We start from the raw sequence: 21,431 nt of genomic DNA, 5'->3' as shown, positions 1-21,431 counted from the left end.
CGGCTCATCGTCCTCCTGGAAAAGAAATACGCGGTGCAAGGAGTCTCTATGGGAGTATATTTAAAAATGGGGTATCAGAGTTGTTTTTTGTTTGTTTGTTTTTTAAGGGACGCAGGTGGGGCTGTGGGTTAAAGCACAGAGCCTTGGACTTGCCAATCAGAAGGTCGGCAGTTCGAATCCCCGCAATGACGGGGTGAGCTCCCTTTGCTCGGTCCCTGCTCCTGCCAACCCAGCAGTTCGAAAGCACCTCAAAGTGCAAGTAGATAAATAGGTACTACTCCGGCAGGAAGGTAAACGGCGTTTCCGTGCGCTGCTCTGGTTCGCCAGAAGCGGCTTAGTCCTGCTGGCCACATGACCCAGAAGCTGTGCGCCGGCTCCCTCGGCCAATAAAGCGAGATGAGCGCCGCAACCCCAGAGTCGGCCACGACTGGACCTAATGGTCAGGGGTCCCTTTACCTTTACTTTATCAGAGTTTTTAGGGGGCTAACCAGGTTGGGATAGCTTGGATAGCAGGCTGGTTGGGTTTTGAATGTCTTATGTAGAATTTTCAATTTCGTTGTTCTGTATGGGACAAATGACAATAAAGATTATTGTATCGTAAATGACCTGTGGGGTGGTGCAGTTCTTCTTGTTTTAAAGGAATGCTCCACAGGAGGAAAGGAATCTTCCACAGGGAGTTAACCCCCAGCTCTCTTACTGTGCATTGCTCACGCCCCAATCTTCTCCCCACTGCTTCTTTTCCACAGGAAGGAAGGAATCTTCCTCTTGCCTGGAATTTGGGTCACACCCCCTGGCCTCCTTGGCTGCAGGTGTGTTTTGAACAAGCCAGGCTGGCCCGGTGACAAACGCCAAAGGAAATCAGGCAGTCAAGCGAGTTTGATGAAGAAGGTGGGTCCTTGGCCTCGCAGAAGGGCTCTTGTCTTGTGCACCAGGGAAATCAGGTCAGAATGTGCATGGAACATTATGTTTCCATAACCGGAACTTGCACACAACTCAGAGTTCTTCCCAAACACGGGCGAGATGTTCTTGTCAAAGTGCAGTCAAGCGTATGCCGTATTTTCCCGTGTATAAGACTCTATATTTTCCTAAACTTTGGAAGTTTAAAATAAGGGGTCGTCTTATACATGGAGAGTGCAGTGCGGTTTCTTAAGTTTGAGTCCCAAAAAATAGGGGGCGTCTTATACACGGAAAAATGCGGTAATACTTATTTCATTTCTTTGCTACTTTTCCACTCGCAAAAAACAATAATGCTCAAAGAAACACGTGGCAAAGAAAACCGAAATGTATTTCAACACCAAACAGTGCAAAAAGAATTTCCTAATAACATATCAAAACAACTCAATAGCAAATATAATATGGGGGGGGAAAACAATATTTCAGAACTCTAAATACAACAAGATTGCATAAACAACATTCAGCATCCGGTAACAAAAATAACAAGGGAGCTTGACAGTTTCCCCTTGGTCTGGAGACTGCCCCTGCCATGCTGTCACTCACAGCCCCTCTTCTGCAGATGGATGTTTCAGCTGAGATTCCTGCATTGCAGGGGGTTGGCCTAGATGACCTTTGGGGATCCCTTCCAACTCTACCATTCTATGATGTCTCTCCAGAATGAGGAGTTTTACAGATTTATGTAAGAATGTTAGAAGCTCCTGGCTGCATCGTCTTCTCACGGTGGCCCACTGGATGCCAGTTCTGGGAAACCTGCAAACAGGAATCGAGCACAAGATCCCTCTCCCTTCCTCCACTTTCCAGCTCACCAGCTGCGGAGGCACAGCAGAGCCACCCTGGCCGGGAGCCCTCCAGAGCCCTCTCCTCCGCCACGAATTTGCCTGATCCTCTTTTAAAGCCATCCAAGTTGGTGGCCCTTGAAATAAAAAAAATAAGGTCTTAATAAATGTTCATAAATGTACTAAGCAAACATGTACTTAAATATATAAACCACATAGAATCCTAGAATCCTAGAGTTGGAAGAGACCACAAGGGCCATCGAGTCCAACCCCCTGCCAAGCAGGAAACACCATCAGAGCACTCCTGACATATGGTTGTCAAGCCTCTGCTTAAAGACCTCCAAAGAAGGAGACTCCACCACACTCCTTGGCAGCAAATCCCACTGTCGAACACCTCTTAGTGTCAGGAAGTTCTTCCTAATGTTTAGGTGGAATCTTCTTTCTTGTAGTTTGGATCCATTGCTCCGTGTCTGAAGCAGCACAGGAAAACAGCCCTGGAACCATTCTGACTCCCACACTGACCAAATGATTTCTCTGCAAGGTCAAGGAAAATGGAAGAGCCTCCCCATTGTCTTTTCCTTCACAAATCCTGTCTTAAGGGTATGTCTGTGTATGAATAGGGTGTGAGCCTGTGACCTGACTCAGGAAATAAGTATTTGTCACTACAAAAGACTGGCCAGGCTCCCCAAGTGAGCATTAACAGGTAACCTGCCAGACAGGAAATAAACAATGCACTCAGATTTCTGTTGTAGACAGCCCTTTCTGTGATGTATGTATGATGTTTCTGGGGGTGGTCTTGGACTCCAGGGTGGGCAATTTAAAATGTCTATATAAGGGCGGGCACACCTTTGTTCAGGGTCCTCCTCCTGCATGTGAAGGGGGCACCCTGTTGCAACAGCTTTAATAAAGACCAGGCTTCCTAGCTGCTTTGCTTCTCCATACTCTCTGCTTGGCCTCTGTTCTTTTCTCCCACAGATGGAGAACCTGCAAAGGACTCTATAAGGGCTCTTGTGTCCCCAATAAGGGAATAAGGACAGATTTTTCGTTTATTACACCCTGATGACTTGCTTGTGGAAGCAAATCCCCCAGTTTAGCTCTGTGCTGTGTGAAGAAGTCATTTCTTTTCTCTGCCCTGAATCTCCTGACATTCATTGGGCGCCCCTCAGTTCCCATGTTAGGAGAGAGGGAGGAAGACTTCTCTCTGTCCACAGCAGGGATTTGAAACTTCTATCACGCGGCCTCTTGCTCACCCTTTCCCTGAACGAAAAAGTCCCAAACATGGCAACCTTTCTGCAAAGAGTAGCCACTCCGTCCCCTTATTCAGCACAGAAAGATTTTTTTGGGGGGGGGGAGGAGGGCAGGTCTTTATGGGAAATGGAGTCTTGATAGCACAAGGATAGAAGAACGAGGAAATCTCAACAAAAGAAGAGTGGCAAGGGAAATTGATGAGTTATGCAGAACTGGCTAAACTGACATACAAACTGCGGGACAAGGACAACTGTGGCTTTAAGGAAGAAAGGGAGCTTTTTGCAAATTATCTAAAAAGACAACAAAAAGAACTAGACTCCTTGGCAGGTTTTGAATAAACATACACAATTTTATTGATTGTTAATATAGTAGATAGATAATATAAGGTTTTATACATTTTTACAGTATGCAGAGAACAATATGTGATGAGAAATCAGAGAAAGGAGCTGGGGGAAGTCTGGGGGGGGGACTTGATAGGAAGGTGGGAAAGAAAAAGGGGGGAAATAATGAATATAATATGTTTTGATATTTTGATATGTGGAAATTGTTAATAAAAAAAACTTTAAAAAAATGGAGACACCATTTTCCACAGGGCCAACTCCAGGTCTGAGGAGCCCTTGGCAAGGTGGCCTTTGTGGGGGTCCTCTAAGTCTGCGCCCCCTCCAGAGGCTCATCTGCAGGCAGAAGTTTCTTGAAGGGTGCCCGAGAACCTCTTAACATGTGCTGACTTGCATGGGTCCACTGAACCCCTATTGCCCAAATATTCTCTCAAGGCGTTTCTGGCCTTTCCACAGCCGTCCTAAGTGCACCCAAAAAGGAGGCAGAAGTTAAGGAGGGAAGGAAGAACCAGCTGAGTGACACCTGACAGGGAGGGTGGAGGCAGGAGGAGGCCACCCAGGGACAAGGTTGTTTAACCAACAGTGAACCTCAACATTCACAAAGGAAGCTGTACAAGATCATTGTCATTGGCAGTGTAAGAGCCTGTTGGATCAGGCCCAAGCCCCTCCTGGCCAGCCCTCTGTTCTCACAGCAGCCAACTCCGAAAGCAGGACCTGAACTGTTGTTCAAGATGCTGTAATAAATGGAAATCTGCCCTTATTCCCTTATGGGGGACACAAGGGCCCTTATAGAGTCCTTTGCAGGTTCTCCATCAGTAGGAGAAAATAACAGAGGCCAACCAGAGAATATGGAGAAGCAAAGCAGCTCGGAAGCCTGATCTTTACTGATCTGTTGCAACAGGGTGCTCCCCTCACACGCAGGAGAAAGGAGGAGGACTCCAAACCCAGGTGTGCCTGCCCTTATATAGACATTTTAAATTGCCCACCCTGGAGTCCAAGACCACCCCCAGCTACATCATACCTACATCACAGAAGGGGCTGTTTACAGCAGAAATCTGAATGTGTTGTTTATCTCCTGTCTGGCAGGTTACCTATTAATGCTCACTTGACTGGATACCCTGGGGAGCCTGGCGAGTCTTTTGTAATGGTAACTACTTGGTTCCTGAGCCAGGTTCCTGAGCCAGGCTCACACCCTATTCATACACTGACATACCCTTAAGACAGGATTTGTGAAGGAAAAGACAATGGGGAGGCTTTTCCATTTCCCTTTGACCTTGAAGAGAAAACATTTGCTCAGTTTGGGAGCCAAAATGGCTTCATGGCTGTTTTCGAGTGCTGCTTCAGACATGTGGGTTATATATTTATGTATGTGTTTGCTTGATACATTTATGAACATTTATTATTTTATATATATATAAGACCTTTTTTATTATTATTTCAATGCACATGACAACTGAAAGGGAAGGGAGAAGAGAGCTCCGCTAGCTAGAAGCCACTAGGTAGCCTTATCCCCCTCTGTGAATTTGTCCAATTCTCTTTCAAACCATCAAGTTGGCCATCAATGCTTCCTACGGGGGGGGCGAGTTCCATGGGTTACCGTATTTTTCGCTCTATAAGACGCACCAGACCACAAGACACACCTAGTTTTTAGAGGAGGAAAACAAGAAAAAAAATATTCTGAATCTCAGAAGCCAGAGGGATCGCTGCGCAGTGAAAGCAGCAGTCCCTCTTGCTGTGCTGGCTTCTGGGATAGCTGCGCAGCCTGCATTTGCTCCATAAGACGCACACACATTTCCCCTTACTTTTTAGGAGGGAAAAAGTGAGTCTTATAGAGCAAAAAATACGGTAACTAGGAGCTGTGTGAACAATCACTTTCTTTTCTCTGTCCCGAATCTTCCTATGGTCAGCTTCATTGGGTGACCACAAGTTCAAGTGCTGGGAGGAGAAAAACTATTCTCCAAGCACAATATTATTTATAGAGGCTCACTGGTGTAGCCTGTTGAAGTGTGGTGAGGCAGCGCTGTGTAGTGGTTAGAGCATCAGACTAAGACCTGGGAAACCAGGGTTTGAGCCTCCACCTGGCCATGAATCTTTTAATGTTTGATGAATAACTGTATTTAATTATTTTGCTGGAAGCCGCCCAGAGTGACTGGGGAAACCCAGCCAGATGGACGGGTATAAATACTAAATAATAATAATAATAATAATAATAATAATAATAATAATAGCTCATGGGGGTGACCTTGGGCCAGTCCCTCCCTTTCAGCCTAACCTACTTCACAGGACAAAATAAAATAAAAAAAATTCCTTCCAGTAGCACCTTAAAGACCAACTGAGTTAGTTCTAGGTATGAGCTTTCGTGTGCATGCACACTTCTTCAGATACACGTTCTTCAGATATACGTGTGCATGCACACGAAAGCTCATACCTAGAACTAACTCAGTTGGTCTTTAAGGTGCTACTGGAAGGAATTTTTTTATTTTGTTCTGACCATGGCAGACCAACACGGCTACCTATCTGTAACTACTTCACAGGGTTATTGTGAGGATTCATCGAGGAGGGCGAGAGCCTCCTGGAGCTCCTTGGAGATGACATGTAAATGCAATAAGATAAATAACTTTAGAGAAAAACAATCCAAGGTTTAGGGCACTTCGAATGACCCATTTATTGCTGCGCAGGTTTTTGTGGACGACGGTCCGGCTCACCAGCTCCCTGCCCTCCTGCCATAAAGAAGCTTCTGCTTCTATTTTCCAGGCGTCAAGAGAGAGTGACTAATCTTAGGGCCAAAACACAGGTCAGTCACGGAAGGTGAGCCAACGCATCTGGAGCCCCGGGGGTCCCTTCTTCCCATCAGGAGCGCCAGCTTGGCCCCGGGCCTGTGGGTGCCAGGCGGCGCGCACGACCCTGGCACTGAAATCTGTGGGTGCCCGGCCCCTTGGTGGGGATTTTGGTGGGTGCTGCGCGCCCCCGGGGAATCGCCGCCTGCGCTGCCAGCCCTGCGGCTCCGCGCCACGGAATTCCTTTGTTGCCTTTGCGCTGCGCCCTCTCCAAAGCTCAGGGCGCGCCTGCGATTTCTTCGCCCCGTCTCCAAGGGGCGCCTCGGGAAAGGGAGCCCGTCGGGGCGCACGCCTCCCCCGGCTCCCGGGCGCGGGCGGCGGGGGCGGCGCTTCCTTCCCGGCGCGCGGGGGGAGCCGAGGGAGAGGCCGGTCACGGAGAGCCGGGAGGAGGCGGCTGGAGGAGGAGGAGGAGCCGCCGCAGCCCGAGCGGCCATCGCAGGAGGAGGAGGAGGAGGACGGAGACGCCGGCGCCCCCAGCCGCCTTTGCCTCCAGGTGAGCCGCGCCCGGGGAACTGCCCGCTCGCCAAGAGCCGGGGGGGGGGGACCGGGCGGGGGTCCCCCAGCCTGTGCCCCCCAGCCGGGCTTCATCCTCGGCGGGGCGAGCTGCAAGCGCGCTTCCTCCGGGCATGTGCAGAGCGCGCATCCCTTTGCGCGCAATCTTCCTCGCCCGCCAAGCCCCCGGACCTTTTCCCGGACGGGGCCGCGGCTCGGGCCTGCCATGGGTGGGGCTGCGCCAAAGGGGCCCCGGGGCATGTGCAGAGTGCCCCCTGCCGACTGATCCTACGCGCTTTCTGGGGTGGAGGGTTTCCAGGGCAGGGCTGCGCCCCTGCGCCTTTGGCAATACCTGCCAAAGAAAGTGGGGCGGGGGGTAGCTTGCGACCCCACCCACCCTCCTGCTCCCTTGTACCTTGCGGGGGGGGGAGGGCAAGGCCCGCCCTGGCACCTGCCGCCCCAGAGCAAGATGGGCTGGGCTTTCATGTGTTTTATTTACTGTTTATGACATTTGTTACGTTGGCAATTATGTAAATCTTGTCAGCCGCCTTGAGCGTTGTTTTAACCATGGAAAGGCAGCATGCAGATAAAATGATGATGATGATGAGCTGGAAGAGCCGGGCGTGCCCTGCCTCACCTGTGGGTGCCCTGGGGCTGAGGCACCTTGGCATCACGTTGAGGCCCCAGGTTGCCCCTGTGGGTGCTCAGCTTCCTGCTGCTCCCTTGGGACAAGAACCACGAAACCTCTGGGGACGGGAGGGTGCTGAGTGCCAGCCTTGTTTTGCTCTTCCTCGCTGGGTGTGCATGGGGCGGGCATTCTCCCATGCCAGGCAGGACGCCTCGGGCTAGCTCTGGCATGCAGCTGCCGCCGCCTCTTCTCTTCAGGCTGGCCTTTCCTTCCCTCCTTCCTTCCTTCCTCCCTCCCTTCCTTCTACATCCAGTCTGTACCCTCTGCAGGGAGACCCTCTCTCTGGCAGAAAAGGGCAGAAAAGCCCCGAAACTGCATTGGCAGAATTAAGAGAAATTAAGCAGTGTAAATAAGTTTTGATGGATGCAATAATACTGAATGTTTTAGTTTTTGTAAAAACACAGGGATTTATGATTTGTAAAATGAACCATGGAAAGAGAAACAAAATTAAAAAATTCCTTCCAGTAGCTCCTTAGAGACCAACTAAGTTTGTTATTGCTATGAGTTTTCGTGTGCATGCACACTTCTTCAGATACACTTTGCATGCACACGAAAGCTCATACCAATAACAAACTGAGTTGGTCTCTAAGGTGCTACTGGAAGGATTTTTTTTATTTTGTTTCGACTACGGCAGACCAACACGGCTACCTACCTGTACATGGAAAGAGAAGAAGTCCTTGATATCCTAAAGATGTAAAAATGAGTATTTTAAATTGTCAAACAGAAACTATAATGAAAATTATATATATATAAAGAAAAGCCACGCAAACTAAAGATTCATCATCATGTTTCATTTTGTTGCATTGCATTTATATCTCCAAGGAGCTCAAGGGGGTGTGCGTGGTCCTCCCCCTTCCCTGTTTAATCCCCGCAACAACCCTGTGAGGCGGGTCAGGCTGGGAGGTAGCGACTGGGCCCCAAGGTGAGCTTCATGGCTGTATTGGGCTTTGAGCCCTGGGCTCCCCCAAGTCCTAGTCTAACACCCTAACCAGCACTCTGCACTGACTCCAATTGTTATGGGCTTTCGAAACCACATTTTAGGGCACAGTTGCCCCTCCAAAATAGTGCACAAGGCACCATGAGAAACACAAGGGTCACAAAATATTAAAAATTAAGCAATTGTCCAGTTAAGACCACGTGACACCCCCTTAAAATGGAGCAGCGATTAACAGCCATTATTAATAAAGCAGCGGTTAATGCAGAGCAGATTGAAATGAAAATGGTTTGCATATTCTTGTCAAAAACTTCCAAAACAAGGCTGGCGGGGAGGGTTAATAACAACAATAATAATAATTTATTATTTATACCCCGCCCATCTGGCTGGGCTTCCCCAGCCACTCTGGGCAGCTTCCAAAAAAATATTATAATACTGTAATACATCAAACATTAAAAGTTTCCCTAAAGAGGGCTGCCTTCAGATGTCTTCTAAAAATCTGGTAGTAGTTCTTCTCTTTGACATCTGGTGGGAGGGCATTCCACATGGCGGGTGCCACTACCAAGAAGGCCCTCTGCCTGGTTCTCTGTAACTTGGCTTCTCGCAATGAGGGAACCACCAGAAGGCCCTCAGCGCTGGACCTCAGTGTCTGGGCAGAATGATGGGGGTGGAGACGCTCCTTCAGGTATACAGGACCGAGGCCGTTTAGGGCTTTAAAGGTCAGCACCAACACTTTGAATTGTGCTCGGAAACGTACTGGTAGCCAATGTAGATCTTTCAAGACCGGTGTTATGTGGTCCTGGCGGCCACTCCCAGTCACCCGTCTAGCTGCTGCATTCTGGATTAGTTGTAGTTTCCGGGTCACCTTCAAAGGTAGCCCCACGTAGAGCGCATGGCAGTAGTCCAAGCAAGAGATAACCAGAGCATGCACCACTCTGGCCAGACAGTCCACGGGCAGGGAGGGTCTCATCCTGCATACCAGATGGAGCTGGTAGACAGCTGCCCTGGACACAGAATTGACCTGCGCCTCCATGGACAGCTGTTAGTCCAAAATGACTCCTACTTGCGCAAGAGCACCATTAAGTGCAGGGCAGCTGCTGCCACCCCCCCCCCAGTCCCTGACCCTCACATCTGGCAGCTTTCTTTCTCCTACAGGCAGGCCGGAACCCAGGACCTCCTTGGCTGAATGCAAAAGCCCAGGCAGGCTTGTAGGGGGTGCAGGGTGGGGCAGGGCAATCTGCAGCCCTCCAGATGTTGGCTGGACTTGATGGGAGCGGGAGCCCAAAGAACATCTGCAGGGCCACAGGATCCTCGCCTCTGAGTTCAGGGCTTTAGAAGCCAAACTTCGAGCTTTAAATTGGGTCCCAAAACAAAGGAGGCAGCCCATCTAACTGTAGAGAATTGGTGGGGGGCTTGGCCCCAACCAGCACTCTCGCTGCCATATTCCCACATTGGACTAGATGACCCTTGGGGTTCCCTTCCAGCTCTGCAATTCTGAGATCTGATGAATCTGTGACATTGGTGTTTCCAAACTGTCTTCCAAGGCAGAGTGGGCATCGTAGTATCCGGAGTGGGAACAAGGTAAATCAGGATCTGCTGGTGGACCTTTGAGGGATTAACTAAGTTCTAATAATATTAGCATAGCAAGTAAAAACTATATGAGGGCCATTCACTTTTCACCCCATTTCTTTCCCATAAAATATGGGTGCCAATTGGCTGCCTTGTCTTGAGAGTTTTGCAAATCCCTGAGCAGGTGCAAGATGGCAGTTTTCTGCACAGATAATTCCAGTGCATGGTTTATGGAGAACAGTGGCTAACGGGATCCGTTCCCCAAGAGACCTTTTTGCAGCTGGCTCTGGTTGGTGGATTGTGGAGTTCCAGCAAAACCACGGAGCAGATCCCACATGCCGGAAGTCTGCCTAGCCCTGTGTTAGAGTCACCCAGCCTGGATGCAGACAGAGAGCCGTGTTTTCTCCAGAAGCTTCTAAAAAGCATCCCTGGCCACTGATTCCTGCCCTGAGAGTATCAAATCCAGGACCATCCCCAAACCATGTAACACCCCCCATGCAACTCCCATGTAAGACAGGTTGCACAAATCCATCCAGATCAGTGGACCCACATCAGTGGGTTTCCCCACCCATATCCATCATCCATCCCCAAACAGCTCCAGAAACTTCTTGTTCTGAACTTCTATCGCCTCCCTGGCTTAACGGCAGAAACGAGGTAGAGCTGCTGGTCACCTGCTGACAGGTGACACAGCAGCCCAGCAAACCTCCAGGTGACTCACTCAGCCGTTTCCTATAGGTCACTGGCTCCCAAAGTGGACAATACTGCCCGCTGGGGGGCTGGGGGGTTACCTAGGGGTGCCAAGAGGCGAGGGAGCAGGCTCCGGAGGTGGCGATTTAAGATGCCTGCCTGCTAAGAGACTTGAAACCAGACATGGGGAACCTGTGATCCCGTCATCTAGGCCACCCACCACATTAAGAATTTACTGACCAGTGAAGTTGTTACTCAATGTGGAATCTAAGACTCTTAATCTCTCTCAGACTTTGAAAAGCTGATCTCCCTGGATCAAGTTCATCAGTTTTGTTGAATCAATTGAACTAAATTTTGTCCCAAGACAAAAGCAGCTTCAGTCTTCCCTTAGCAACCGTTTATACTCAGTAAGTTTTGAGATTTTTGCGCTGTCTTTTCCTACATAAGGGGTGCCTCTTAAGCTTTGTGGGAGCAGCTTGAGGAATCTGTTAGGGTTCCTTCCTTTGCTGGTGGCCACCACAGGCCCAGAGAGCAAGAGGACTGAGGTGGGTCACAAAGAAAGTGCCACAGAATGGCCTGTGGGCCAAGACTTCATACAGGTCTTTGTCAGTCCAACCTGGAGAGCTGTCTCTGAAGTTAGTCCACGGCTGCTGCCTTACGCCAAAATTTCTCTCCTTTGTGCATCCAGGTACATCTTCACCATGTTGGAGGGCAGCTGTGTAGCTGGTACCTAGAAGCACATGTGGTGCGGCTGCTCAAACGTGGCTGAATTTTGGAAAGAGGTGTTTGCCAAGTTCTCTTGGATAACAAAACAAACTATTACTCCCTTCTTTCCACCTGGCGCTTTGGAGCCTGCATATGGAAACAGAACGGGATTCGAAAAGCACTTACTTCCCATCTCTTAACAGCAGGCTGGGAAGACCTTTAAACTTACCGTAATAGTTTGGATTGCTGGCATTCAAGAGTTTGGCAAACAGCCCTTCTTGAGTATCTAAAAGGCAGAGTTTGGATCACTGTTTGTAAAATGTATGGCATGGTCTTACTTCTTACAGAGATACTGCAGCATGTGGAAGCTCAGTGCCATCAGAACATGCATATGTCTGGCTCATTTAGGACTATGTAGAACCTTCATACTCAATAATGATGGAAGTCGCAGGCAGAGAATACTTTTACTGTTATGAATCTTTATTATTTGCGAAGGGAATCTTTGTACGAGTCAATGCTTTTACTACCCCCCTTTGAAGCTGTGCTGGGTCTTTGTACTTTGTCCTTTTGGGGTGTGACGCTTTATGGGTTTAAATCTCTGTTTTCTTTTTGTTACATTTTCACTTTTCTGTGTGTGTTGAGAAGCCAATAATATATATAAGGAAGTGCTAAAGAGGGAAGCAGAGAAACTGGGCTCCACTGGGGAAACCCCTGCCCCATGGCGTAGGGGGGGGAGGCCTGCTGAGAGTGACCTAACTGCCTCTTCTTCCCTGCAGGGCTCCCCCCGCCCCGGCATCTCCATGGCCTCCCGCATCCTGCACCGACTGCGGCATGCCCTGACCGGAGAGGGCGAGCGGGACGGCCTGGCAGGCTGCAGCTCGGAAGCGGAAGAGTTCCCAGAAAGCTCCGAGCTGGAGGATGACACCGAGGGCCTCTCCACGCGGCTCAGCGGGACACTGAGCTTCACTAGCAACGATGAGGAGGAGGAAGAGGAGGACGAGGACATTGGCGTGGCTGGGCAAGGCCAGCCCCCAGAGCCAGACCTGCTGGGCGAAGACACGGAGGACGCTGGTAGGGCCCGGCAGCAGAGAGGGTGGTTTGCGGGCACATGGTCAGTGCGCAGGTGCATAGGAGAGCACATTGGGCAGGGGCTTGCAGTTAAGGGAACTGCCTGAACCCGAAACGGGAAGGAGCCAAGGGGCCCTCTCCATTATCATTATTATTCCTTGCAAGTGTGTCGAGGGGGAAGGGGGCAGTGCCCGTCCCGTGATGCCAGCCATGGCTCAGCCCCTTCAAAAGCAACTAGATCACTCACAGGTGCGGCGCTACAGAGCACTGTGTACGGTTCTGGTCGCCTCGCCCCCAAAAGGATGCTGAAGAGTTGGAAAAGGTTCAGAGAAGGGCAGCCAAGAGAATCCAGGGGATGGAGGGACTCCCCTATGGAGGGGCTTTTTAGAGAGAAGGCGAGCAAGAGGTCACATGACAGAAGTTTGTGGAAGTGATGCTTCCACAGGGAAATGGGATAGAGAAGAGTTTGCCTTCCTCTCTCGGAACACTAGAACTCAGGGGGCTTTAAAAGTGGATTAGACAAATTCAGGGAGGAGAAAGACTTGCTTCTGAATCCCAGGAGTGGAGAGTGTGGCTCTTGTGCTCAGATCCTGTCTTTGGGTTTCCTATAATGGGCATCTGGGAGAAGAAGATGGCCTGATCCTGCAGGTTCTTCTTCTGTGTTTGGTCCCAGCTCTTCTCCATGCCAGAAAGAGGAGCCACCAAATCTTCAGCTTGAGCTCTTGCTGACCAGGAAGCAGGGACCCCCTCCCAGAGCTTGACATCTGCTTTCTTCCTTTTCTGCCTCCTCCACCCCCCCCCCCCCCGCTGCAGAGCACAGCCCCCCGACGGAGCGCAGGGGCAGCAACCTGCTCACCCGGCAGCTGCAGGAGCTCTGGAGGAAATCGCGGGGCAGCTTCGTGCCCCAGCGCCTCCTGTTCGAGGTCACCAGCGCCCAGGTGGTCAGCGAGCGGAACTCCAAGTACGTGGTGAGTGAGATGGGGGGTGGGGGCAAAGGAAGGAACCCCCCCCCCCGCAGACTGTAAAGAACCTGGGATTGGAAGGGCAGCAAAAACAAAACAGAAGAAGGACCCAACATCTAGAGGGAGGGATATTGTAGAGAGAAGCTGCCTCTCCTGGCCTTAAGTCAGCCAAACGCCCATGGACAGGTGTTCTTGGGTCCCCCCCCCCCCCGTCCCTGAGGAAGTTCCAACTCTACGACCTGGAGAAAAAAGGGGGCGGTCAGACTTTGCCTGCCCCACCCTCCTCTGCCTTCTCGGTGGTGGCACCCGCCCTGTGGAACGCCCTCCCATCGGATGTCAAGGAAATAAACAACTACAGTGGTACCTCTGGATGCGAACGGGATCCATTCCGGAGCCCCGTTCACGTCCTGAAGTGAGCGTAAGATGCATGGGTCACGTTTCGCCACTTCCGGGCATGACGTCATTTTGAGCATCTGTGCATGGGCAAGCAGCGAAACCCAGAAGTAACGCGCTCTGTAACTTCCAGGTTGCCGCAGAGCGCACACCAAAAGTATTTAAGCTGAAGCGTATTAATCCTGAGTTATGACTGTATCTGACTTTTAGAAGACATCTGCAGGAAGCCTTGTTTAGGGAGGTTTTTAATGTTTGATGTTTTATCGTGTTTTTAATATTCTGTTGGGAGCCACCCAGAGTGGCTGGGGAAACCCAGCCAGCTAGGCAGGGTATAAATATTATTATTATTATTATTATTATTATTATTATTATTATTATTATTAAGACTGGAGTTGCCTCTTCTCGCACCCGCCATGCCTTATTGGGAGGGTGGGGGGTGTCTTGTAGGGTGCCTGGCCCTGACTATTTTCTCTTTTTCCTTGTGCTGCCACGGTTTGGGCAGAAGAGCCTCAGGTAACTTTCCCCTTGGCTGCTGCTGCTTCACCTGCCTGCCTTTCCCAGCCCTTTCCCTGCTGCTTGGGGATCTGTCCGCGGAAGGGGGGAGGTAGGCTCACGCAGCGGGAAGCCAGGGAGAGGGGCGTGCCTCCCTCTTTGTCTTGCTGTGGGGTGGGGAGGGGGTTACTGGATTCTCTCCCTTTCCAGGCAGCCCCTCTCACTACTGCCCCCTCCCTGTCCCACCCCACAGCTCTACACCATCTACTTGATCCGCGCGGGGCAGTTCGACAAAGCGCCCGCCTGCATCTCCCGCCGCTACTCTGACTTCGAGCGGCTGAACCGGCACCTGCGCCGGCGCTTCTGCGGCGACATGGCGGGCGTCTCCTTCCCCCGGAAGCGGCTGCGGCGCAACTTCACGGCCGAGACCATCGCCAAGCGCAGCCGCGCCTTCGAGCAGTTCCTGTCCCACCTGCACTCGCTGCCGGAGATCCGGCGCTCAGCCGACTACCTGGAGTTCTTCTTCCTGCGCGACCTGCAAGCGGCGCAGAGCCTGACGTGCTCTGGGAGGTACCCAGAGGCCCTGGCGACCTGGGCCAACGCCCACCAGCTGCAGGAGAGGCTGGGCGCCTGCCGCTCGGGCCACTTCCTGCTGACGCTGGCCGGGCTGGCTGTCTGCCACCAGGAGCTGGGCCAGGCCGGGGAGGCGCACGCGGCCTGCGAACGGGCCCTGTGTCTCCTGGAGGCGCAGGACAGTCACCCGCTGCTGGCCCCCTTCCTGCAGGCCCACATCCGCCTCTCCTGGGTGCTGGGCAGGGACAAGCGCCAGGCAGAGGCCCGGCTGCAGCGACTGCAGGAGGCCGGCGGAGCAGAGATGCACCCGCCCACCCTGAAGGAACTGCTCATCAAACAGCCCCTGCCCTGAGGAGGCCGGCTGGCTTCACTTTGGATCGTGGGAGGGGAGCAGCCCAGGCAGAAACCGGACCGTTGTTTTAGGGCACGCTAAACTCGTCCCTCCCAAGGACCGCCGTGCCCCCGCAAGGAACAGCTGCTAGGGCTGTTTATTTGGGGCTCCGTAGAGGAATTAGATGCCTCCCTGGCTTCTGAAAGGGACTTTTTTGTAATGCTTGAATGCCTCAAGGAGGAAAGGGATAGCAGCATCCACCTGCCGTGTTTGTCTGACACTAATAGCTGTTACGGTAGGCAGAAGGGCACAGCTCCGCCCCCCAAGTGGAAGCCTGGGGGTCTCCAGAGGTGGGTGGTGCTGTTGCTGCTAGTTGGGGTTCCAGCCAACTGGGGAGAGGGGAGCTGAGGTTCCAGCCCCCAGGCTGAAAAAGGGAAGATTTTAGAGTGGTTTCCAGGGAAGAGGGGCTGCCTGCTCCCGCCTCTTGCAATGGGGCAGGGCGTCAAAGGGAAATCGGGTGGAAACCAGGTCCCTCCCTCCCTCCCCTTGCAGCCTCAGGAGACCAGAGCCTTGGAGGGAGGGGCTGCCGCCCCTTTATTAGCGACAGGGAAAGCCAAGGGCCAGTCTTGTAACTCTCTTCACCCAATAAAAAGGATGCTCGTCAGTGCTTCTGTTTGTGGGTCTCTGTGCAAAAGCCGCCCAGACCAGCTGGCTTCCATCTGGCTGGAGAGCTGCTGCCGTTCCAGCATGAGGCCTGCAGGGCCCGCCCAAGTCCACAAGGGCCGCGCCTCTGAGCAGAACCGCTCTCTTCCTCGCTACAGCTTGCTGCCGGAGGGCTGCTCCTTCACGCGGATGACGCCTTCCTGGGCACAGCTGGCAGCCAAGACGCCGTCCCTGCGCCACAGACGCCCGTGCACGAGGCCCCGGGACCCCCCTGCGTGTCAGAGAGAGGAGGAGGAGGAGGGCGGTGGCTGAGGACTGTCTGCTGTGATGCAGAACAGCCCTCGGGCGTCTCTTCCCCGCACAGCCCGCCCCCCATGCTCCCTGCCTGGCACCTACCTGCCCAGGGGCTCTCGCACTCATACAGCATCCAGTGGTCGGCCCTGAAGGGGGCGTGGAACCACATGGAGTGGTCCAGGGAGACCATGAAGCTGACCCTGTAGTGCTGGTGGGGGAAGAGGGCCGTCTGCAGGAAGGCGTAATCCGAGATGTAGGCAGCCACACAGCAATGCAGCTTCATGTCGCACTCACCTGCCAAACAGACAGCGCTGGCTGGAGGAGAGAGCAAGGCGCAGAGGGGCGGGTGGCAGAGAGCCTGCGGAGGGGGCAAGATGGGGGCCAGGTGCCCCTGTACGAGCTGGAGAGAAGGTGGTGCAGCCCCAGGCAAACGTTTGGGGAGACCCAAATGATCTCCCAAAGCAAGTTCCTCGGCCTCAGCATTGTGCAGCAATCTCTCCAGAGACCAGGTCCCCGGGCAGAAGCCTGCGTGTTCCACACATCCCTCCCCACCCCATAATTCTCCTCCCTTACCCCAAAATGTGTGTTTGGGGTTTTTTTCCTTTTTAAGATTCTGTAAATTGAATACTGATTCAAGTGAAAGGATGCAGATTCACATTGATACCTGATTTAGAGGACTTTTCTGGGCCTCAGACCAATCCCTGGTATGCTAACGGGGGGGGGGGGGCAGGTGCCAAAGAGCTTACCTATGTGGCCTCTGGCTCTCACCCACAAGAGCTGCTTGGGCTCCTGGGGTCTCCGGTGGAAGAAGTCTGGGGGGTTCACTGGCTTAATCTCAATAGGAACTTCTTGGGCCAGCATCTTGTTGAGCCCTTGCCTGTATCTGTCCAGAAGGTTTGGGTCCCTTTGAAAAAAAGAGCAGACACAGAAGAAATGCGTAACAATTGAGAGGTAAATACGGATGATTGTCAGAGAAGCTGAAGGAAGTCCAAACAGAGTTAAATTTGTGAAAATTTGGATAAGATTGTATATTTGTGTTGAAAATTAATAAAAATTATTTTAAGAAAAAAGAGCAGACACAAGCAGTGAGCTGGCTGGGGGCATAAGGGGGGCGCCATTGCAGGCGAGCAGGGAGCCTTTGCCCACGGGTCCCAGGCAGCCTGGGAAATGTCCAGGGATGGAGCTGCAGCCCCAACACCCCTGGGAGGGTCTGGAAGAAAATGGGGACAGGGACGGTCTGGAGGAAAATGTTGGGTCTCATTCTCACTTGCTCAGCCAGGCATACCAACCAAGACTGGTAGAAGCAGGGCTTTTTTCCACCAGAACTCACTGGAGCCTTCTTACAAAAGAACAAGGGAGGTGTTCATGGTGAGCTCTGGCACCAGAAAAATAGCACTGGGTAGAAGCTGTCATGGGCTAAAGGCAGAGCCCTCTCCCCTCCTGCAGTTTCCATCCTGGCTAGTCTCCATTGAGAGCCCTCACTTCCTGATCCTCTTTCAAGGCCACCCAAGTTGGTGGCTACCACTCCCTCTTGTGGGAAGGAGTTCCACAGACTAGCCTGGCCAACCCAAGTTTGCTGGAGCTGTGGCAGATCCAGGGGAGAGTTCTGAACTGCGAGCAAACCCAGAGCTGAGGTCAGTGCAGCTGCTCCAGGAAAGCCCATTGCCCTCCTGGAGGACACACTTTTCCCACATCACAGCTGGCTCCCTGGGCCAGGCAGGAGCCAAGGGCAAGGCCGGTAACTTCGGCCTCAGGAAGACTTCAGCTTCTCTAGGTACGTCTCCAAGCGGACTGTCTCTTCTGGAAGAGAGGTGGGGACCCACCCCGTGCCACTCACTGCAGGTACTTCTGGATGAGCTCTTCCTGGGTCAGCAGTTCCTCTGGAAGGGGCACGTCCGGCATGTGGAACTGGTGCTTGACGGGGCTGGGCTGGTCCTGCTGGAAGGAGGCCTGGCAAATGAGGATGGGCTTCCCATGCTGGATGGCCTTGACCGACCGCACCGAGAAGCTCTTCCCTGTGCGAGTGCGCTCCACCTGGTACAGAACCGGCACCGTGGGGTCCCCTGGAAGCAGGAAGGGCCTTCGGTCAGCTCACTTGCCGCCCCAGGAAAGGGAGAGCGATGGGAGCATTATGGCTGCTATACAAGCAGGCAGCGTCTGGGCTGTGCCCCGGAATAACACTAGGAGCATGACAGTCAAACGGGGGTGGGCACGGCTGGGCTGGTGGGAGCAGCAGCAGCTTCTGAAGTGGGCAGGGACAAGGTTCAGGATTTCCTCCCTCTGTTGTTTTCAGTCCCAGTCAGACCAAAAGTGGTGATGAACTGGGTCTGATGCCACCACCCTTACAGCTGCTGTTGCAGCTTCCTGGGACACTCTGCCTGCTAAGATGTGGCCTGTCTGGGCCTGGAAGGAGAAGCAGGAGCGTCCCCCAGTGGCCAACAACACACAAACCACCATCCACTAAAAGCAGCAGGCTTAAGGCAAAAAAAAGTAGGTTGTACTTAGATGCTGCACTGAGGAATTAATGGGAATCACAGCTACAATGAGTAATTGTATTTACTGGCTTTGGGGGGATACTGAAAGGAGAGAGAGAGTAAGAACGTAAGACGAGCCTGCTGGATCAGGCCAGTGGTCCATCTACTCCAGCAGTGGAATCTGTGTGACCAGAAACAGCCTCCCTTGGGTGATTAGATGCGGAGGCCCAGTGGCCACAAATGGCCATCTCCGTCCATCCCACCTTGCCTGTGAGCTTCCTTTGGATCTTTACCTGGCCACTGGTAACACTTTGGGTGTGGTTGTGTGAGTCATCAGCTTCTACTGCCAGTTCTGCAGCTTACTAGGGTCTGCTTAAAAGGCGCTGCTCAAGAACTCCACCCTTCCCACCCCCTCCTTTCCCAGAACCTGTTATTACCTGCTCTCACGAAGTAGCAATGCAATGAATGGACTTGTACATCCTCACTCACAGCCTTTGCAGCTGCCACCAAGGCCTGGCCCACTATCTGTCCACCGAAGAGTCGCTGTGTGACTGGCACCCAGTAGTGCCTCCCACTAGGAGAAAGACAACAAAGTGAGGTTATTCCCCAAAATATGGCACCTTTCTGTCGGCCCTGATTCCTGCTTTTTTTTGTTGTTTTTTTAGCATACTATAGGGTGGCCTGTGGGGACAAGGTGGATAGTGTGCAGTCAAGTCAGGCCCACATAGTTCTTGCAATAGTTCTTGCATAGTTCTGATAGCATTGCAAATCAGAACCTTGCAGCTCACTCTCACAACTATCGGGTCAGGGCCCAGGACATTTGAATTTCTCCCAAAAGCAATTCCCAGCACGAAGCTTGGCTTGTTTTCAGAAAAGACAGGGAAGCAAGAGAGCCCATTTTGTTTCTTGTGTTATTCCAGACCAAGGGCCTGTCTTTCAAAGGGCAAAGCCACCCACTCAAATTGTCACCTGTCAAAGAGACATACTTGGGCTTTGCCGCTTTGTGTGAGATGGCCATTTTTGTTTCATTTGTTTGCAAGATAGATATGAATCCATCAACAAGACTTTGATTACACTGTTGCCTTTGTTGCCTATGCTGTGGAAATAGAAGTACAGCCTGACTGCTGGATCAGGCAAAAGAAGGCCCATCTAGCTCACTGTCCGGCTCTCAGAGACCCCCACAGACAGAAACACTGATAAGCAGCTGTCTTATGATCCTACTTGCAGACAAAAAATTAAAGGGGGGCTTTTTTTTAATCAAACAACCAAAAACATAAGGGCTTCAGTGCCATTTGGTGCTGCAAGACGGGAAGAAACCTTCCAGAAACTTGGAGAAGAGAAGATTGAGATCTCAATACGATAGCCATCTTCAACTATCTGAAGGGTTGTCCCATGGAAGATGGAGCAAACTTGCTTTCTGCAGGGGAGGAACCGATTGATTCAAATTGCATGAAAGAAGATTCTGAATAAACCTCAGGAAAAACTTTCTGACAGTAAGAACAGCTTGGCAGTGGCAGGATCTCCCTTGGGAAGGTTGTGTACTCTCCTTCCTTGGAGAGCTTTGTTTAGGGAAGTTGTTTACGTTTAATGCTGTATTGTGTTTTTAATATTCGGTTGGGAGCCGCCCAGGGTGGCTGGGGAAACCCAGCCTGATGGGCGGGGTATACATTATTATTATTATTATTATTATTATTATTATTATTATAGGATTTGAAACAGACGTTGGACAGCCTCCTGCCAGGGATGCTTCAGCTGAGATTCCTGCATCGCAGGGGGTTGGGCTTCGGTCTAGTATACCTGAAGGAGCGTCTCCTCCCCCATTGTTCTGCCCGGACACTGAGGTCCAGCACCGAGGGCCTTCTGGCAGTTTCCTGACCGTGAGAAGTCAAGTTACAGGGAACCAGGCAAAGGGCCTTCTTGGTGGTGGCGCCTGCCCTGTGGAACGCCCTCCCACCAGATGTCAAAGATAACAACTATCAGACTTTTAGAAGACATCTGAAGGCAGCCCTGTTTAGGGAAGCTTTTAATGTTTAATGGATTACAGTATTTTAATATTTTGTAGGAAGCCGCCCAGAGTGGCTGGGGAAACCCAGCCACATGGGTGGGGTATAAGTAATAAATAATATATTACTATTATTATTATTATTATTATTATTAATGACCCTTCCACCCCTACAATTCCGAGACCCTAGGTCCACACCATCGCCCCACAGGAAGGGCCCGGCCTGCGTCCCTCCCTCCCCGGCCGCCCTCCTCCGCCCCCGCTGACCGAAAGAGGTCCAAGTCCAGCGGCTCCAGGCTGAGGACGCTGGTGACCAGGACGCTGCGCAGGTCGCCCTCCTGCGAGGCCTCCTCCCCGCCCGCCTCGCCCTTCGCCTGCCGCTGGGGAGCCTCAGGCCGGCCGGGGTCCGCAGGCGACGCCATCTTGAACCGTCACCTGACAGGAGGCCGCCGGAAGTCCGCGCGGCCGAACCCGGAAGCGCTCTCTCCCTCGCTCTCTCCCATTGGCTGCGCGCGGGGGGGGGAGGGGAGGCGGTGGCCCCGCCCACTCGCTTCCTGACGCGGCGTCCGGAAAGCGGAAGCTCCCTTTCCGGAGGCGGAGGCGGGTCGTGCCTCGCGATGGGCCAATCCGCTCGCCGGTCCCTGGTCTCGTGGCCTCCCCGTTGGCCGAGAGGCTGCCCATCCTGCGGCGCGGCCCCTGATTGGTGGGTCTCGGGCGAGGGGCGGGCTCCGTCCCCTGTGGGATGCCGGCGAGCCGAGCGGGTCTCCTTCTGCGGGGCGGCCTGGAGGGAAGGAGCCGGAGGGGGGGAGAGAGAGAGAGAGAGCGGGGCGGAGCGGCAGGGAGAGCGGAGGAGGGGAGAGCCGAAGGAGAGGGGTTAATGGGCCACACGCTCAGGGCAGAGGGAGGCCAGGCAGGAAGGGGTTAAGCCCCCCCAAAAAAACCCCATTATTT

General features: G+C 52.6%; 2 protein-coding genes across 2 annotated transcripts; one reads left to right on the top strand and one right to left on the bottom strand.

The window, feature by feature from the left end:
- The first annotated feature begins 10,241 nt into the window (after positions 1-10,241).
- SNX21 (sorting nexin family member 21) lies at positions 10,242-15,711 on the top strand. Its single transcript, XM_081868015.1, has 3 exons — positions 10,242-12,299; positions 13,110-13,264; positions 14,397-15,711. The coding sequence occupies exons 1-3, from the start codon at positions 12,029-12,031 to the stop codon at positions 15,066-15,068; spliced, it is 1,098 nt and encodes a 365-aa protein (XP_081724141.1). The 5' UTR covers positions 10,242-12,028; the 3' UTR covers positions 15,069-15,711.
- On the bottom strand, positions 15,617-20,924 carry ACOT8 (acyl-CoA thioesterase 8). The gene is made up of 6 exons (XM_081868041.1): positions 20,748-20,924; positions 18,916-19,052; positions 17,842-18,067; positions 16,751-16,908; positions 16,107-16,298; positions 15,617-15,981 (listed from the first exon to the last, which is right to left on the bottom strand). The coding sequence occupies exons 1-6, from the start codon at positions 20,900-20,902 to the stop codon at positions 15,863-15,865; spliced, it is 987 nt and encodes a 328-aa protein (XP_081724167.1). The 5' UTR covers positions 20,903-20,924; the 3' UTR covers positions 15,617-15,862.
- Between the last annotated feature and the right edge of the window lie 507 nt (positions 20,925-21,431).

Source organism: Podarcis erhardii, assembly GCF_964252035.2.
Source record: "Podarcis erhardii genome assembly, chromosome: 6".
NCBI lineage: Eukaryota > Metazoa > Chordata > Lepidosauria > Squamata > Lacertidae > Podarcis > Podarcis erhardii.
Note: the sequence above shows the minus strand (reverse complement) of the source record. Positions and strands in the feature narration are given on the sequence as shown.

Coding starts and splice junctions, on each gene's coding strand:
- SNX21 (XM_081868015.1), top strand. CDS start 12,029: ATGGCCTCCCGCATCCTGCACCGACTGCGGCATGCCCTGACCGGAGAG. Junction 12,300..13,109: donor CGAAGACACGGAGGACGCTG/GTAGGGCCCGGC, acceptor CCCCCGCTGCAG/AGCACAGCCCCCCGACGGAG. Junction 13,265..14,396: donor AGCGGAACTCCAAGTACGTG/GTGAGTGAGATG, acceptor CCCACCCCACAG/CTCTACACCATCTACTTGAT.
- ACOT8 (XM_081868041.1), bottom strand. CDS start 20,902: ATGGCGTCGCCTGCGGACCCCGGCCGGCCTGAGGCTCCCCAGCGGCAG. Junction 19,053..20,747: donor CTGGACTTGGACCTCTTTCG/GTCAGCGGGGGC, acceptor TCTTTCTCCTAG/TGGGAGGCACTACTGGGTGC. Junction 15,982..16,106: donor GTGCGAGAGCCCCTGGGCAG/GTAGGTGCCAGG, acceptor TCTGACACGCAG/GGGGGTCCCGGGGCCTCGTG.